The sequence below is a fragment of the Perca fluviatilis genome, chromosome 9, assembly GCF_010015445.1.
Source record: "Perca fluviatilis chromosome 9, GENO_Pfluv_1.0, whole genome shotgun sequence".
Classification (NCBI taxonomy): Eukaryota; Metazoa; Chordata; class Actinopteri; order Perciformes; family Percidae; genus Perca; species Perca fluviatilis.
Window position 1 is genome coordinate 30105630 of NC_053120.1, and position 16723 is coordinate 30122352.

Sequence of the window (16723 nt, forward strand, 5' to 3'; positions counted from 1 at the left end):
GTATCTGCAACATGATTTGTAGTATAGTATTTCATTTCTAATCATTCTGTGAAAGGTTTGTGTCATTACATTTTTATATTTTGTGTGTGTGTGTGTGTGTGTGTGTGTGTGTGTGTGTGTGTGTGTGTGTGTGTGTGTGTGTGTGTGTGTGTGTGTGTGTGTGTGTGTGTGTGGTGTGATTCTGTGAAGCAACATCTTTAGAGTCTGTCTCCTTGGCCCCAGTTCATCACAGGACGTGCTGTTATTGTTCCAACCTCATTACAGTTATGTGCCACGGGACAGGAAGAGGTACTGTGAGGGTAGATATACACACGCCTGTTAATCTGGTCTCATCCCGCTCTGATGTTGTAAACCAGCCAGAAAGTTCCAAAACGTCTCACTTAACTTAATTCAAGTAATCATGTTTAGGAGCAAAGGTCTGGTCTAAATTAGTCCAGCATCCCCAGCGTGAGTGTTTGGCGTCCTGTCAGCTTAAAAACAACAACCAAAAGCTCTTTTTAATTTGATCCTGTATTTGTCATGCACTATTGTCTGGAGCACATGCAATCAGTGACTAAATGGATTAGCTGCAGAGTGTAAAAGCCAAACAACAAAGTTGTGTTCCAGGTACCCATAGGGGAAAGCTGGAAATGAAAATAATGACATCACAATAATGGCTCGATGAGATTAGTTTGAAAATTCAATATTAGTCATCAGTTGGACAAGGGCGTCGCAGCATGAGGATGCCTCAGTGTGGGAAAAGAGACACAGACGTGACATCACAGAGGCCTTAAAGGGGTCATGTGGACCAGTCAACCCAAACCTGAGCAGGCATAAGGAGAGGCTGCTTTACCATTCACCCTTGGCCTCTCTCTCTTGTACCATAATCACACTGCTTACTCCAAGGCATGCTCAAGGGGGGGGGCAAGAAGGGGGGCATGGGGTGGCACCGGCCCCCCTGAAATATAATCCCCCCCCCCCAAAAAAAAAAAAATCCATTGGGCTAGAGTGCTGTCAATTTGACAATTGTGAATTCCATTGGATCAGAGTATTGTCACTTGGCTGCCTGTTCTGCTAATTTTATCAGCCCTTGTCACATGACCAATTGTTTCCATGATGACTATTTCCATTTTGATACCATGGAACCAGCACTGGAATAATTTTTTTTTTTTTTTTAAAAGAGGCAGACTATAGAAGGCCTATAGAAAATGTGTCTCTATATTCATATTCATATACAGATTTTGTTTAAAATGAAAACAAGTGAAACTAATAATGAATGTGATGTTTTATTTAGCAGAATTACATTATGTTCTCTACTATCCAATATTTCCTATATTTCTAAAGAAAAATGTAATTGCTCGTGGGCACGCTGATTACAGCCGTCTCCAAGGAGCTCTAATCGAAAACAAAGCGAATGCTGGTGGGGAGAGAAGGTAAGGACTCATGCATTGCACCTCATCTCATCTCAGCCCCCCCCCTCCCCTAAGTCCACATGGGCTGTATCATGTTATGAGCTCACCAGAGACGAGTCATGACTTCACCGCAACAGAGCCAAGCCTAACACATCATTATTACAGCTCATTGTTCTAAACCAAGTCTCCACACTGTACCCTCACAGATTTGGCCCTCAGAATGGCAGAGAATTCATCAAACAACACTCTTGTACATTATTATAGAACTTTTTATTTGACATAATGGGTATACAGATATCATGCGTATTTACAGCATATAAAAAGTTTCAAAAACCAAAAGTAAAAATAATGGCTTACCAAAGTTTTACACATTTACGACGCCCGAAAAAGGCATCTTGGCATCATGGGAAAGCTTAACTCTTCATCGTTTGCTTTGAGATTGAAAAATAAATGTGAAACTGCAATAAAACCACGCAGCGGCCCCAAATCATCCGACTGCAGAATAACCTACAAGCATTTTAACTTTTCTTGGGTTCAATATAGGCACAGAAAACACTCACACACACCATCACACACGTAGTACACAAATTACACATTCTTAAACAAACATGAGGTAGTCAAATGGTTAAAAAAATACAATCAATATCTAATGCTATGGATTTGTGCTCCAATTACAGCTGTTCTCAGTTCAGCATTACCTTTAAGTCATACAGTGAAAGTATATTTTACTACTATAACAATGCTCCTTTTATCTGAGCCAGCATCATTATTTCTTATTGATAGCATATTATCTGTATATGTCGCTGTCATGAGGGAGGAGTGGTGGAGCTTTTTCCCAGCATGCACTGGCGCAAAAAGCAGGGATGAATGTTTGATATTTGAACAGCAACTCTCGTGAATTGTATGGTTAGGTTGAATGAAAGTATATTCCCAAATAATCTCAAATATGAAGATTAGATCCAGAACATAACTTGACGCTCAGCCACTTAACAGCGTCACACGAGGGGGGTGGAGGAGATAATTACACATGGGGGATAGATTTGCCGCATCAAAACTACAGGAATGTCAAAAAGCCTTAATCCCACAATGACCGCTGATTATAGGCTGTGGCACATTTCCACTCTGCAAAAACATGGATCTTTCACTATTCTGTACACAGTGGGATACAGTGTACATGTGCAATAATGCAGCTTGATAACAGCAACAGTGAACTACATATCACTGCTGTATATTTACTGTCCAAATAGGTTTTGACATTGATACGTCTAGCAACAGGACTGATGAAACAAACAAGTTCTAATGTTGCACTAAAACCAAGTGGTTCTATTACTTAAAAAAAAAAAATAAAAAAATATATATATATATATATATATATATATATATATATATATTTCTAAAGTGTTATTAAAAACAGTTTCCAGAAACAAAATAACGGATCGTTGGATTTTCTCCACGCGCCATTCTATTAGAATACATACACACCTAATATACTGTACATTCGACTTTCATTTTGGTTTAATTGCTGCCATCTTTAGCCTTGATTTCATTTTTGTTTGGATTATTGTAAGGGGATTTGTATCATTGTTATGACAACAGAAGGGCCTAAACAAGTCTGTGGTGTGGATTTTGTTATGACAATGCTGTAACTGAGGAGGAACATTGAGTTTGTGTGGCATATACTCCATCATTTACTAAAACTATGTTAACATATAGTTTGATATTTATTGCTGCAGCTTATCTTCAATGTTGTAATGTTTGTATTGAAGAAGTATTCATTTCGCAGATTCTTTCTTCACTTCATATGAAAAATATTTTTTAGTAAATACGTTATACAAAATAGTAATCAGATGATGAATAATGTTTAAACAAAACATAAGGAGTTGTATTCCATGAAGAGAAGAAATGACCTGCAGGTAATGCTTTGTTTGAAAAGCATTTATATATCATATTCATTCATTCACAAACTCATCACATGTTTTAATGACACATTCACAACAACTGAAATCTTAAAGTTTCAAATGTAAATTAACATGATGTCAGTGCAGTGTCAAAGTTTCTTAACATCAACGACTGTACCTTTTCAAATTTAAGTGTATTAAAAAAAAATGAAAAGCTGAATCATTTTGTATTACAAATATGAATATTGCATTTTCATCAGTGAAAGTGTCACAAAACATGCCATGAGGCTTTTAAGAATGAAACTGAAAAATACCCCCGCAAACGTGTGTTATGTATGAGCGCATCCACAATTCACAGTACTTACACACATACGTAAAGGACAATAAATTTCTCTTGGTAAATATATTCCAAAATATAATTTTATACACAAATATATATTTAGACTCTGTTCCCTCTGTAGAAAGCTTTACATATGTTTACATAAGAAAAAAATCAAAAGCCTTGAGATAATATACATTCTATTTTCCTTGTTATGGTTAAATCGTTACAGGGAAAGTTCCCTTCTCGAATTCAAAGGGCCCAGTTAGTCCCACACACTGTTACAAACACATACAGGTTAAACGAAGGCACCACAGCAAACATTCATATTATTCTGAGACGGTGGGGTATAGTCGTGGTGTTGCAGTTTAAAAAAAATAATAAAACATGATAATATATGGCCATACCAATGAGCTACAGCTACAGCTTATTTAACACACTAGACTGTCAGTGCCAAGATTAATAAAAAAAAAAAATAGAAATCCTTAAACACAAAGAAAAAAATCCATGGACACTGTTTGGCTTTATAATGTAATAAATCTATTCTTCCTCTGACTCTGCCTGATAAGAGGACAATTAGCTGAGTGTGTAAAGAAACATTTAGTTGATAATCGATGAGTGAACTGGCAGAACAATAATCGTTGGTTAAGCTATTTATGAGGGAAAATTCATTATAATTAATCATTAATAAAAAGAAGCAGCCCTAGTGTAAAGGAACAGACAGTAGGACCCAAGCTACATCAATTATACTAAGCCATGATTTTGAATTGATGTATTTAAATGATACTCTAAGTTGAACCTGTCTTTCAAAACTGTGATTCTTATATTTTTTTCTTTTCAGTTTTAAAGTGATTGAATGAAACGGTATGAACTTGCATCTCACACTGATAAATCATGTCTAATCCAGAAGTACAAGAACATAATTTGCACACTGCCTGCCTCATAACATTTTGGAGTATTTACAATATTCACAAACATGTACAGGTCTTAAAAGAATAATTTGACATTCTGGTAAATATGCTTATTCACTTAATTTTTCAGAGTGAGATATGAACATTGAAACCACTCTGATGTCTGTACCTTGAGTATGGAGCTGGGGGTACTTTAGGAGGCGATTAGCCTAGCTTAGCACAAAAATTGGAAGCAGGGAGAAAGAGTTAGCTCACAATAATAGGTATTTCTTTCTTCTTTTTTTAAATGATGAACTACTTCTCTGAGCTAACAGCTTCCCTCTGCTTTAAGTCTTTGTGCTAAGCTAGGCTATTTGCCTTCTGTATCAATCTCAGTACTGAAAGCACTGACATGAGAGAGGTATCTTCTCATCTAATTTTTGGATAACGTGCAAATAAAAGCATTTCCCAAAATGTTGAACTATTCCATTAACAACGACTGGTAAAAGGGAACCCATAATGCCCCTGGGAAGTTGTGTAACATCAATAAAATTGAGACTCAGACCCCCATCTACTCAAATGAATTACTATAACTACCGTACAGAAAGCACTGGTTTTACAAACCTGTGTGTATAAATCCATTATGAGGGAAGAACGAGTACATTATAAAACGGGGCATTTTATCAGCATGTGTTTCACATTTTCTTTCACATTTTCTGGCATTTACTTTTCTGTTTACATTCAATACCTACACTGCCATTGTGTCTCTCTGTGTCAAGATGACAACTTCTGTTCATACTGCACTTTTGTTCACATGTTAATAGTGGTTGCTTTACTCCTTTGCCACCTTCAGGGTTGCATGTCGTAAGGCAACGTGTTACAGTCCAGCCATTAACATCCCACTTACTAATACTGACTTCACTGCAGCCTGGTTGCTTTCCTTGCAGTTGGAGTACACCTTTTTGTTACAAAGAGCCTAAATCTCACCATGTAAGGTCAAAGCAAAAGACTTTGTTGTTGTCAGAAAAAAGCAGCATTTAGATTGGAAAACAAATGCCTGGTACAAACTCACATTAGTTTTTTGTACTAAAAATGAGGTGAGGCTGCTAAGCTGGGTCTCACTACTATTACAGACCAGTAACACCAGGATAGTAAATTTGCCTGGACGCACTTGAAGTGGTACAAAAGGAATTTACACAAGGACCAAAAGTGTTATTAGGTTTTTCTTTTTTTTAAATTATGCTTTTTTTCCTTCCTATCACATCAACAATATTAATTCCTTTCACGGAAGGAGATCAACAAACCGGTCCCTGTGAATCGTCAGGCCCGTCCTGGGCCGCGGCAGGGCTTGGTGTCCCGCTGGGTTGCGCCCAGGGCTACGCCGTGCTGCTGCTGGAGCAGGGCGTGCTTTGTGTGCTGCCGATACTGTGGGCCGCGCTGCTGTTCTCTGAGGCTGGCTGGGACTTATGGACCTGCTGTGTGCCAGCTGTCTCACCTAGCCAGAAAGAGAGGGAGCAGGAGAGAGAGTGTAGGGGAGGAGGGGATTGGACCAAAGGGAGATAGAAAAAAATTATATACAGTATATTACAGAAAGGCAGAGGTAGACAGGAACATGACAAATCGGTTTGGTTAAAGCTAAAAACTGCACTCCTCTGAGATGCTGGAACCTCCATTGTTCCTCTGTGCTCTTACATTTTTAAAAGAAAATAAATTACTTATTAATCTACTAGTGTTTACTATGACTGTCACTACTTGACATAAACCTTACACTTTAGTTAAACTAAGATTCTTTATCCCAATGTTTTGTGCAGAGCCTGGAGTAGATTCACACATTTGTATTCTCAAATAAAAAACTAGTTTTAAATACAAAGGACTTGGCAAATGAGCAAAGTAAGGCGAGAATAACTCTGGACTCCATCTGTGCTAACTTTTACCATCTTCAAGTATAATCTGCCACAGATTCACAATGTTTTCAACTGCTGGGACTTAGGAAATTTCGCCTCAGAGAGCCCAGAAACAACCAGTCACATCCTATCTGGCAGATGCCATTTTGAACAAAAAGAGAAGAGAGGGATTCACGTTCATGGAATTAATTTCTTTAGTTATCTGGATTCAATTAGCCTGGCTTTAGTAGATAAAGCACAACAAACACAAGACAGGACCTTTTGACTGGAGCTCAAACCACTGACTGGTTTATTGTTCTATGTCTAAATAAGCATTTAATTTCATAGACTCTGGGGATCCAATGCTTCAAATGAAGGGGCAAATAAAAGTGCTTACATTTGTTTACAAAAAAATGTCTCTGACAGACAATGAACAGCTTTTGAAATGAATCCAAGTCTTTGTTTAATTTGAGTATTTGGCACAATTATTGCTGCAGTCTTTTCCTTGTTTGCTTCCTAGCTTTATTCCTCCCTAAAAATGGAGAGAGCACACAATAAAATGTTCTCTCTTTAGCCAAGTTTTTACAATTGACAGTTTGGTATGTACTTAAAGTTGTGTGTGTATGCACGAGTGCTTGCATATATGACAGGCATATGTGTCCACAGACGATCTTGCAGCCCGCTCCCTCTTTGGGGCCCCCTTAGTTCTGCTAATGTTTACCAGAGCAGAGCTGCCAGCGGTCTTTCCCTCACAGGACCAAGAGCTCTACAAAACAAAGGGACTTGGATTCACCTCATCTGTCTGAGGAAATATAAATTCCCAAGTCCAATATTATCTTTCTAGACAGGGGAGATAAAGGCTGCTTTTATGTTACAAAAACAGTGTGTATGAAAACTCTGCATGTAGTTGCAAACGATGTCCGACTCTTTGCCTTCGCCTTAAAGGTACAATATGTAACATTTCTGCATTAAAATATCTAAAATGACTATACTCATGTTATATATTTTCTTGAGCTGTGTACTTACACTATCCCAAATGTTTCCAACAAAGTTCAAACCCAGAAAAGTCTTTTATTTTAATGACACAGGACGTTTCATTTAGTCGCCTGTCAGTGGCGTCATCAAACCTTTGACCCCTCTGGTTCCTCTAACTTCCGTCAAAACACGGGAACCCAGATGATACGTTCGAGAGTAATTGTAAATCATACAATGTCACAGAAAGAATAATACTCAGTAACCGTAATACAGCTTGCTTTATGCCACACAGCATCATTTTGTCACTGATTACATGCCACTTACAACACAGTAATGCAGCAGAGATCTTATTTATTGATACATTTCAATATCGATCAATCCAGCTTAACATTATGTACTACGCTAACAAGTAGCTCATGCTAATACTTGGTGGGGAACGTTATAGTTACAATATCGTTCAACACGCTCATGAAGTTATTTTAGGTATAATTGATTTGATCAAGGTAAAAATTAACGTTAAACAGCGCTGGGCTAATCCACAATTACGTTCGCCAGCTAGTGTTAACGTTAGCTGTATAGATAGAAGACAAATCTAATACTAATATAGCCAGCTATACCATCCTGGTTTTTCTGCCTCACTCCTCACCGCTAAGGGACTTTAGTCGGGATGAAAGCGGACAACAGCCCCGGGGACACAACACATCCACAGTTAGCCAGCAGCCAGCCACTATTATTAACTTACAGCAATCCGAACCCAGCCAGAACAAGGTCCAGTGCCGGGTGATAACGATGCTAACGGCAGTAACAGAAAGTTTTATGTTCCGTCGGGGAAACAGACCATATTGCCCCAGGCGTCCGAGTCTGGCTGGCCGCGGGGTTGTGCTGAAATTCTCCCCCCTTCATCGTTTAGCGGTCTTCTTTACAGTTAAGTTTGACTGACAAATGGTGACTGCCTTGGGGACAAAAAGTGAAGATGGGGAGAATCTGGCAGCAACACCCGGCAGCCATCCCAGTGATGTAGGCATATCCTTGGTCGTTATCTCTGGGGCCGCAGCTCAGCACCGGGGATACTCAGCGGCCAGCACCGAAGGTACTCGGCGGCCAGCCACAGCCGCGAAGTAAGTCTCTCAGTGGTGTTGAGTAACGTTCCAACAAACCCTTTTCCCCCCGGTGCTGAAAACTAGGGATGGGCATGATTACTCGACGATCGATAATTGATTATTAAGAATTTCGTTGATGACGTTAATTTGTTGTCGATTAAACTAATACTGGTTGCGTTGCATAGTGTGAGTCTTGAAGCAATTAAATTAATTTCACAGTGTGGCAGCAATTAAACATTTTACCACTCGGGGGCAATATTTGACTCCATACTCAGTTACCTGGCTGCGAGTTTCCGTTTTGATTTCAAAAGTAATCATGAAGAGGACACGGTGAAGTGTGGCGTGGGTCCATTTAGATTTTTTTTTTTAAAACAACTTAGTTCACTGCAAACACTCAGATGCCGTGTATAAGTACAACACGGCCACGACTCACATGATGTAGCCTACCACTAAACAAAGTGTATCCGACCCTGGTTATGTCGGTGGTGGCCGCGGTGCATCCTGCTCTCAGTCTCAAGCTAGCATAAACTCGGCGTTAGCACGGAGGAGCTGCGATGCACAACGAACAGAGAAAATTACCCAAGGGACCTGCAAGTTCATTGAGATGGATATTGGAACCAGCATATCACATTTCACCAGAGTGGTAGAAACTCACCACGAAGAAGAACGAATAAGGTTCCCCGGGCTGGCCAAGTTAGCGCGGAGGTAGGCGACCTGTGCATCCCGGCAACGCGGCTGTTTTCGGCGGCTGGACTGATGGTCACCAGGTAGCGGTCGCGTCTGACCACAGATCATGTCAACATGCTTATCTTTCTCAACAAAGATCAGTAGACTGGTGCAGAAGTTGTATTTGAGTTAGCCTACTAGTTATGTTTTATTAGGCTTTGTCCCGTGCCTTGGATAGTTTTGAATTACATTTCGTTTAAGAACGCAGGCTCGCAGCTACAGGTTCTGCTGCTTCAGAGCGCCGCACCGCAGCGCATCTATAATCTATATCTATAACCTCCAGTTTAACTGCCACAAGTTGTTCTTCTTGTAATTAAGATCTCATCGAGGAAAAACACGCTGTATTTTTGTTTTTTCATTGCATTTTTAATTTATAAAAAGTTATATAAATAATGAATTTTAATATAAAAATATTAATGATTAATCGATAGTCGATCGTTAATTCTCCCGACGATCGACGAAGAAAATTTTATCGAATGCCCATCCCTACTGAAAACATCAAAAAAGTGACACTGATGTGAAATATATTGTGATATTTTGCTAACTGGTCAACTAGCTAGCTACCAAACAAATCGAATCAAGAAAACATAATTATGTGTGGGAAACTGCAGCTCTTTCATCAGAATGACATGAATAAATGAAACGTGGATACAACTGTAATGGATAAACCCATTCGTGAACAGATACATTTTAATCGCAACTGTGTTAAACAATGAAAACTACAACTCCCATAATGTCACTTCACGACGTCATCAAAAGTCCGTGTTTACATCCATTGTTTTGATTAAGAGACCCCTAGGGGCAGAAAATTACATATTATGTAATTACATTTAATCACAAAAGCATAAGAACTTTTTCAGTATCTCTTGGCACAGTCAACACTCCAAACTTAAAGTCCAGAGTGTCCATACAGAAAAATCTTTGAAGGCCATGAAATTTCTGAAACTTATTAATTTGACCAGTAAAAATAATGTATGTGTGTTAAATCAATTACTTTATTGACCATATATACACAAAACATTAGTGCCACTTTGTTGTCCTGTGTGGATTTATATTTATATTTCAGAGAACAAGACTAATAGTCGGCAGACATGCTAGCAGCTCTGTGAGGCTGTACCTAGGCCCAACAGTGCTTTGAGCTAAATGCTAATGTTAGCATGCTAACACCCTCACATTGGCAGTGCTAACATGGTCATATTTAGCAGGAATAATATTTTTTCCATGTTTGTCATCTTAGTTGCATTTGCTAATTAGCACTAAACACAAAGTGTAGCTGTCATTAGTTTGCATGTATTTGGTAATAAACCAAAGAATTGAATAAATTACAATTTTGACTTGATGATGGCACTAAATTAAAAGTGACATGAACATAAGTGGAATTGTATGCACCAAACGCATGGCAATCCTTCCAACAGCTGTCATGGAATTTCAATCAAAACTACAAAACTCCACCTCATGGTGGCGCTCGGGAAAAGGCCAGTCTTTAGAACCCATCTTTTGGGTACCATGAATGCTGGGACAAAATTTAACGTCAATCCATCCAATAGTCGTTGAGATATTTCAGTCTGAACCAGAGATGGGGACTCGATTCTGAGACTCAGAGTTGAGTCGCACTTAAATCGCACAAACAGTTGACTTCAGACTTGACTCGCGACTCGACCCAAAAGACTTCAGACTTGACTCGGATTCAAGCTTTGAGACACGTCAACAACCTGTTTTCATGCAATTATTGCTTTTTAAATCTAAATTCATTCATGTATTTCTATTTTCTTTTATTGGTGCGTATACGTTGGGGAAACATATGAAGAGTTGCATGTTCCCTGCCCTTTGTCATAATGTGCTACGTAACACATGCGCTATGCCTATGTGCGCGCACTCACATAAATGCATTGACGATGGCGCCATCAAGTCCTCCAGAGTTGTGCCTTTTGTCATTAGTTTTGCTTTCAATAACTCCGTAAACAGTGGCAGTAAGCGAACAGCTTTCAAAATGTTGAAAAATACAGTTATGAAATTGAAACAGAGTTCTTAATTTGTATTTCTTCAGATTGCATTGCAGTAGACCCCATAAAGTTATCCTACAACTGATTGTGACACTGTACGGTATGGATGGTAGCTACAGGACATGCTTTAAATTCATAAGATTTAACAATACAGTGTTAGGGACAGATCAGATGGCCAGAGACTTTAGAGTTGACTTGGACTTGCCTTGGACTCAAGCTCAAAGACTTGAGACTCGACTTGGACTTCCAAAAAATGACTTGTGAACATCTGTGATCTGAACCAAAGTGGAGGAACGACCAACAGACATTAGCCATAAGCGTTGCTAAAGAATGAAGCTAGTGTGAAGTGTGCTCTGTCAAGATGGCCTATCTTATTATTGTGCAACGTGTGATCAACATCATTTTCTAATCTTTCAGCATATGTTTGCATTTCAGAGCAGATAATGTATGAAATTTCTCCATATATGAGTTATTCAGCCTGTTTTCTTACTTTTCGTATGTTATTTCACAATTTCAGCAGAGGTGAAGAGCAGATCTCTTGGCAGACATGACTGCAGCCCTTGCAGAATGCAGACCTACTATACATGCCAAGATAATGAGCAAAATATCAAATAATATATTATGGGTCACTTATAAAAGCATTTATACTTCTAATTGCCTTATATGGAATTAAACTGTAATGCAAACCCAAACCTTAAATATAATGCCAATTAGCATAAAAAAAGTTTCTTTCTCAAGAGGCCAGGAACATTGTCCTCAGACCCTGGGGGGATAGACCCAACTCTGTTTCATGTTTCATCTCTGTACACTAGTTTAAAATACACTCTGAACTGATATTTTTGGTTCTTGTTTTGGGGATCTACATTCTTGGGGTTTGGCTGGAACTGCCAATATTGCCATGTAAGGTAATTTCAGCCAAGACAACTTAACACGCCCAGCTAAGGCCTATATTAATAACATCAACAGGAACATGTTGTGAAAGTCTACTACTACTATCCTTGCACCTGTTTCTCTATACATGTTCACTTCTAACATCTTTGGAAAACCAGCCAATAAGGGATGTGTTTCTTTGTTACTCTAGGAAACCCATGAATCTGAAATAAAGTGGCTTTCTAAAAAGGAACCAAAACCAATATTGTGATAAAGATAAGGGCACTAAAGTCTGACAGCTGATCTTTTCTGCTACATGAAATCCTGTTCAGTAAACATTTATGGATGTGACTAAACATGACTGTAACAGTTCATATCAGTTCTGACAAGTGTCCAGATCTTTGATACATTCAAAACTAACTAACTTCCTAATCCAGCCATTTACAACTGTTCAACTGTGAGCTTCTTCCAAACTGTAAACTTACATTGTTGTATTTTCTGAAAGGCCCAACTTCTAAACTCAAACACCCTGACAGCGTTTATGAAAGTGGCCCATGGCAAACACATCAGCCAGGGTCAACAGGCCAATGGCATGGCAGATCACCAGTAAAGCAGTCAGGCCAATGAGAACAGGGCAGCTCTATGCAACGGTGAACTCAGGGGGATACTGGGAGCACACTTCCTTCCAGGGGTCAGCTGGGGTCAGCAGGCTGGGGACCATGGGGAAGGTCTTGGCATCTTAGGGAGAGATTGTGTGTCTTTTCCTGTGAGGGCCGCTAAGCCCAACAAGGGGAATTTCCAACTCATCTCCAGCCATTGTACTGAGAATATTCGCTGACCACCCCGCAGCTCCAAAAACATTCAAAGGCAGGAAAGAGAAGAGCCCTTGCTGCTGACCAACAGGATATATTTACAGTAGAGGAGTCAATCTGTTATTGTGAACGGGCCTCTGTTAGCAGTAGGATGTTTGGCATTCCCAGCGCGCATTTCTGGCACTGAGACACTCGGACATTCCTTTGCATCTTATCTTTTCATTAATGCAGAGAGGTGAGACAGGGCCGTGAAGCAGCAGGTAAAGGACCTACCTGTGTGTGAGTAGATAAACCACAGGGCTCCGGTCAACAGAGCCCCAATCACAAAGGCTGCAAAGGCGATCCCCACCACTGTCGGAGTGTCCAGCACGTACAGTGGATCTGGGAAACAGAGCAGCACACAGTTCATTCATGTTGACATGACAACATGGAAATATTTAAAACCTCAACAAAAAAAGTAATATGGAGTACCAAAGTGCTCAATATCAAATAAATAATAGATGAATAAACTGTGTGTAAATGAGCCAAACATTTGGTGAATAATAGTTATAACAAAACATTTTTTTTACATTGTATTAGTCCATCAAAGTTTTTAACACTTTCTGTTTATATAGTTATTCATTTCAAATTGTTAGTGTAAGACAGTGAGAATAATACAGTATGAAACTTGTAAAATAACTTACTATTTTCAGAAGTATACGGTGGGTTTGGGGGTGAATGAGTAACTGCAAAATAAAATAAATCATGTCATTTTAATGAACGTTGACCATCATGTTAGTGATGTGCATTATACAATAATGTGAAAAAAAAGTGCCTCTGCCCCAGGCCAGGGGATCAGCAGATTACTGATATTGTCCTGTGTTGATAAGCAATTATCTGAGGAATGTGATACAGAAACCTGAACCAGGAAAATGCTGAAAGAGAGCAGTTATTCTGTAAGCTGACAGGGTCCTAAAGGATGAACCTACTGACTCCAACCAGTTTATTTTTAGCAATCTTTATAATGATGTCTTAACAAACAATACAAAGGCCCTTGTGTACGGGCAAACTCAAGAGGCGAGCCTGGTGCACGTCCAAGACTCCAGCACAATGGGTGCTATTCTTGGAAAGAACACCTTTGAGTTTTCATTTCGCATAATGGATGATGACAGGTCATCAGAGAGGACTTTAATTTCAGAGGGGATGATGGCCAGAGGATGTCCTCTCTGCCACCCTCCACCCCCACCCTATTGCTCCAGTGAGATCTGTTCTCTGTGACTTGTTGTGTTAAGACTGCAGAGAGTGCTCAGTACCAGCTCAACATGCAGAAGAGAGAAGAGGAGCACACTAAACAGAGGCCAGCAAAAGACAGTGGTGTGTCATGTTGTCTTGTAAACTTGACTCAAATATGATGTTTTACAGTATGTGGAGAACTTTAATTGACTCTTGTGTAAGAGCACCCATTGTTATCAAGTTGAAAACTCAATGTACCTTTTCAAATAAAGCCTTGATGTCTATTGGGAGCAATACTCTGCTGGACGTCTGTCAGGTCTTGACTTTTGCTCACTATTTTAACAGAACCAGACAGCACCCCAGAAGTTAAACTCTTGACTTATGTTTGCAGCTTTAAGCCATTGCCAGAGTTGGAACAGTTCTGATATCTCTATGAACATGTCATATGTTTATGTAAGTTTGCTTGCTATGGAAGGAGAGAGCACCCCTGCGTAATGATTTGTTTTTGTTCAACTCTGACCTCTCTTCAGAGCGCAGAAAACACTGACGTCACCTATGCAAGACACTTGACACTGGTTGTCCGTACTTATAATGCTGACTACAGTTGAACTCGACAGTTCGGAGCTTGTTACGGCAATACGCTGGGTCCTTAAGGCCATTAGCACCACATACAACTGGTAATATACAGTAGTTTTATATAGTTACACAGGGTTCTTATAATGCTGCTTACACATCTTTCTCTTCAGTATATACTGTACTTGATGAAATGAAAAAAATCTGAAGGTTGAGGATGATTTATACTTTTTTAATGGCCATGATCTGCTGAGGCCGGAATCTAATCTAATGAAGAAGTAGAGCCATCATTTTAAGTTTGTCACTTTTAAGTTAAAAACGTTTTGAGTTTTATGATGAATTTATAATATACTGTATAAGTAAGCTTTTTGACATCCGGCTAGTGAATACAGCGGACCATAGGGAGGACAAAAAAAAAAACCCTCATTCAGCAGGTTTTAAAGTGATAAATCAGTACAGATATCTATCACAGAAACCCGCTACTTAGAAAGATGAGCAATGTCAACACATTCATTGACAAAATATATTTTATACACTGCGGTTTCAGCTTGTCCAATATTTTTTACTACAATAACCCTGATATTGAAAGCAGCTTTTGAAGCAGATTATATTCGTATTCATTGTAATGTAAATACATGTATTATAGATTTTCTATCTTCTTCCTTTACACTTTGTGTTTACACTTTGACTTAAACTGAAGTAATACTTTTCAACTTTTCTTGAACGTTACCAGATCCAACACAATTTATTGTGAAGCAGTAAATCTACTTCTGATGGCAGGGCTTTGAGGCTGTTATGTTTTTCCATGCACCAAGTTGGCCGCAAGTGTCCCTCTTTGATTTATGGATCAAGTTGAGCTCTTTCGGATACTGTCCAGTGCAGAACTGTGGCCCTTGAAAAGGCTGCTTATTTTGTTTGCCATCCTAGCATAAGAGATGTCTTTGTGTTATAAAACCCGGCTTTTTGAAATGATTTTTTTTTTCACTGTGTTTATTGCATATCTGTGTTTACTCAATCTGCTCCATGGAAAATAAACCTGCTGCATTGGCATAGTGGTATGGGCAGCGTGCATTGCTGCCTACTCTGGACTAGTTTAGCTCACTTACTCACTCATTACTGCCGTTAAGAGTCTCTGTTCACCAATGTCTGTGCTAAAATGTGACTGCATCTATATCTCTGCCCAGCCCTTAAACCCTATGTCCAATTAAATGTAATAAATCCATCCACCCTTTTGTTCAGCAATGTTCTGTACAACTGTGATTACTCACGCTAAAGCCTGACTGATATTCTTGAGGCCGATACCAAATTTTTGATTATATTTGAAAAACAACAACAACATATTTTTAAAGATAAAAAGATAACACAAACAAACAAAAATAAATCCTTTAAAAGAGTTGTGGCCATAGGCGGACTGGAAATCTGGCAGTTCTGGCGAATGGGGCAAAACACTGGTGTTTCACAGACAGAAATATGCAAGACTGTACGGCTGCACCCTGGAGCCTCCTGTCTGATACCGTCAATATAAATAAAAAAAAAAAATAAAAGCTTGCGTCTCATCCGCTATCGTGCTTTGGTGTTTTGGGTGTTTAAGTAGCCTATGTAATATGTTTTGAATATGCAAGCATTTCCATTCTATTCTAAGATGGTACCATGGTAGTTTATTTGAAGGTTTTATGAATTGTGTGTATTATTTCATTATGAAAGCCTGTAAGTGCGCCTCATGCTGCTGGTGCAATAATAGCCTGTTTTTTGCCATTATAAAGCAAATAATGTCCCCATCGGAAATTGGGCTGGTTAGGAAATGCAACCACATCATAACTTTTTTACACAAAGTGCTGTGTGTGTGTAGTACAACAGCAAACTGCAAGTGAATCTGTAACTAAAAGGTGGTACCAAATGATGTGCACCTGCATAATCAGGAGGTGAAGGGTCAGAGAGCAAAGGTCAGACTCTGAGAGCACAGATTACAGCAAATAATAATAATATAGCAATGCTAACACAACACAATGCTACGTTAGCAGACGTGGCAACGAGCAATTATTATTGTAGTTCAAAAGGGCAGTCAAATTTA

General features: G+C 39.1%; 1 protein-coding gene across 3 annotated transcripts in view; it reads right to left on the bottom strand.

The window, feature by feature from the left end:
- Window positions 1-1642: 1642 nt before the first annotated feature.
- The window catches only part of tgfbr3 (transforming growth factor, beta receptor III), an 84579-nt gene continuing 69498 nt past the window's right edge, over window positions 1643-16723 (bottom strand). For 2 of the 3 annotated variants that reach the window (XM_039810776.1, XM_039810773.1), the window contains exons 14-16: window positions 13551-13592; window positions 13141-13248; window positions 1643-5993 (exon numbers count right to left, since the gene is read on the bottom strand). In XM_039810776.1, the coding sequence (XP_039666710.1) occupies window positions 5875-5993; window positions 13141-13248; window positions 13551-13592 (269 nt within the window). In that variant the 3' untranslated portion in view covers window positions 1643-5874. The remainder of the gene's footprint in view (window positions 5994-13140; window positions 13249-13550; window positions 13593-16723) is intronic. The other variant, XM_039810775.1, reaches the window with a different exon arrangement.